Consider the following 2929-nt stretch of genomic DNA (forward strand, 5'->3'; position numbering starts at 1 on the left):
CCCCAGCTCTGTATCTCCATATGCCAGGACCCCCCCCAGGGTGCCTCCCAGCCCTGTCCCCCCATATGCCAGGACCCCCCCGGGTGCCCACCCAGCCTGTCACCCCACACACCAGGACCCCCCTGGGTGCCCACCGAGCCCTGTCTTCCCACACACCAGGACCCCCTGAGGGTGTCCCCCAGTCCTGTTCCCCCACACACCAGGCCTGGCTGGGGAGGAGGCGGTGGGGGGCCATGGGCCAGGGTGTCCTCTGTCCTCCATCTTCTTGCTTTTGTCGAGACAGGGGACCCAAGTGGTTAACCAGAAAGAAAGGTGTTTCACTCCTCACGTCAGGAAATAAATGCTGAAAGAATTCAGCTCTCCCATTTTAGTGGGGGAGGGGAGCAAAAAGCACCCGTGTTCATGCCTGCTCTGAGGCCAGTCTGCCAGCACCTCCCAGCGGGCAGTGTCTGTGCGGCTGAAGTGGGGTTTCTGGTGCTAACATCAGCTCTGCAAGGCACCTGTGGGCCTGCTGGGGCTCAGAGGCTAACTAGGGCCGCGTCACCCCACCCTAATTCTTCAGAGTCTATTTACATTTGGCCAGGTCCTCAAACACGAGCATTTGAATGTTCCAGGCATTCAGAGTTTGCATTCATCGGAGCCAGGTTGTAGGCGTGGCCGCAAGGGAGGGCTGCCATCCTGCCCGTGGGGTGACGGGAGGCTGACCTCTGCTCTGGCGAGAGGTGGGAAAGTGCAGGTGTACAAGATGTCACTAAGCTGCAGACACGGGTCAAGTCAGCAACACTGCGGTGTGAGCGGAGGTGACCATGCAGGCCCCTTCCACGTGGTAGACGTGTCATGGATTGTGAAAATTTGCACGACTGTGGGCTGATGTGAGAGCGAGGCTACTGTGTCAAGATCTAGGGCGTCAGGGAGAGTCTGCCCCGGCCCATGTTACTCATGAGTTCCGGGGACAGGCCAGTGGCTGCGTCTGCAAACACCCGTCTGAGGCCAAGAGTCCCAGTGTGGCTGTGAGCAGGGTGCAGCCGTGAGCTGGGATGACCTGGGCTTTGCCCGGTCTGGGAGGTCCGTGCATTTGCAGAGGCGGAGTGTGGGTGAACCGTGCGCTTGCAGGGGTGGAGTGTGGGTGAACCGCGCGCTTGCAGGGGCGGAGTGTGGGTGAACCGCGCGCTTGCAGGGGCGGAGTGTGGGTGAACCGCACGCTTGTGAAGGTGGCTTCGCCCGTGTCTGCCTCGCTTGCTGCACTGGCCACAAGGGCTTCACATGGTTGACATGGTGCAGCACGTTTTCCATCTCAGCACCTGTGTGCATTAGCAGCAGTCAGCCCCACTTGGCCTCCAGCGCTAACAGAAACAGGGAGAGCCCCCAGCCACCCCCAGGACCCTGTGCGTGGGACTGGCAACCCCAGTCTGCGCCCCAGAACACTGCTGTCTGCTACCTCCTGGGTTAGAGCCTGCAAGGCGTGATGTGGGACCTTCCCAGCTTCCACGCAGCACAGCCTCATCCTGAGACCCCACAGCCAGGACCATAACAGGCAGACGTAGAGGCTGAGGCTGAGCCCGCAGGGCCAGACAGGGCTGGGGGTCCCCACAGTTCCCCTGGGGCTCCAGGTTCATGCCCCGAGGAATCACCCTGGATGAGGCCTCACCACTCCCAGCGCCACCGGCCCCCAAGTGCAAACCAAGCCAGCCAGGTCCACCGGGGCCCCTTGGAGGGAAGATTCCAACTGCAGAGTCTTCCTGTCCCACTTCTCCCAGGGGCTATTGGTGGAGGAAGGGCCCCATCTCTCAGTGACCCCGTTCTGCTATCCCAAGGCCCATGCAGCCCTGGGCTTGCTGGCCTCTGCTTCCCCCAGTCAGCTCCCGTTTTCAGACCCTGCTGCTGGCTGGTGATGGAACAGGGTCCTGGGTCCCTTGCGGCCTCTCCCCACCTGAGCTGAAGCTCTGGCCGAGGCCCTGATAAGGCTTCTCCCTAACCAGGGACTGCAGCTTTCAGGATGAGTGGGCCAGTGGCTCAGGCTGGAGGCATGGGTCTCCACCTGCCAAATGCAGCCTGGCACCCCCCTGGGTTTCTCTGGAATAATGTGGGTGTCCCATGCCTGCCTGCACCCCACTTCACTCCCTGTCAGAATGAGGCCCTTTGTGCTCAAGTCGAGGTGACAGCCTCAGGAACAGCAAGCTTCTCACACCCTGGGTCTGGCCCACTCTGACCCTCGGTCTCTTCTCCATCCCCTACCTCTGCCCAGCTCCATCTGGCTCCTCCTGAAGAACCCCACATTCATCCTGCTCTGCCTAGCTGGGGCCACTGAGGCTACACTCATCACCGGCATGTCCACATTCAGCCCCAAGTTCCTGGAGTCCCAGTTCAGCCTGAGTGCCTCAGAGGCTGCTACCTTGTTTGGTAAGAAAACTCTGAATCCTTCGGGTTCTCTGCTTTCATGTCAGCTCTCAGAGAGGCAGAGAGTCTTTGAGGGCGTCTTCTAGAAAGATCCAAACAGGGCACGTGGTGGTGAGTGCCCCCCCTACCGGAGCCGGCCTGAAGAGCACCGGTGTGGAGACTGCCCTGGGGCTCGGCCGCTCAGTCCACAGGCGGGGGGGCGGGGGGGAGGTAGTCCCGCCCCCTTCTGTGGGCCACGCTCTGGGGTGGGCTCTACCTGCTCACCACCCAGCCTCGGCCTCCGTGACTTGGTGCAGGAAGGGTTTGGACCTGGCTGCCCTGTGAGCCGGGCGCTGGTTCCTCAGGACCTCCTGGGACAGGGCAGCTGGAGCCCTGGGGTCTGCCTGGGGGTTTCTTGGTGCCAGAGACAGGCTGGCCTTCCCAGGCTGGGCGGGTCTGCCGAAGGCGGGGACCCTCTTCAGAGCCCTTCCTCCTGCCGACCTGTCCCCTCCCACCTGTCCCCCAACGTGTCCCCTCCATGTGTTCCCCGTCC

At 62.2% G+C, this 2929-nt stretch overlaps 1 protein-coding gene across 1 annotated transcript in view; it reads left to right on the top strand.

The window, feature by feature from the left end:
• SLCO4A1 (solute carrier organic anion transporter family member 4A1) overlaps positions 1-2929 on the top strand; it is an 18161-nt gene that overhangs the window by 7670 nt on the left and 7562 nt on the right. Inside the window, exon 5 of the mRNA XM_017503493.1 lies at positions 2246-2400. Coding sequence (XP_017358982.1) covers positions 2246-2400 — 155 coding nt within the window. The remainder of the gene's footprint in view (positions 1-2245; positions 2401-2929) is intronic.

This window comes from Cebus imitator, unplaced genomic scaffold (genome assembly GCF_001604975.1).
Source record: "Cebus imitator isolate Cc_AM_T3 unplaced genomic scaffold, Cebus_imitator-1.0 Scaffold311, whole genome shotgun sequence".
Classification (NCBI taxonomy): Eukaryota; Metazoa; Chordata; class Mammalia; order Primates; family Cebidae; genus Cebus; species Cebus imitator.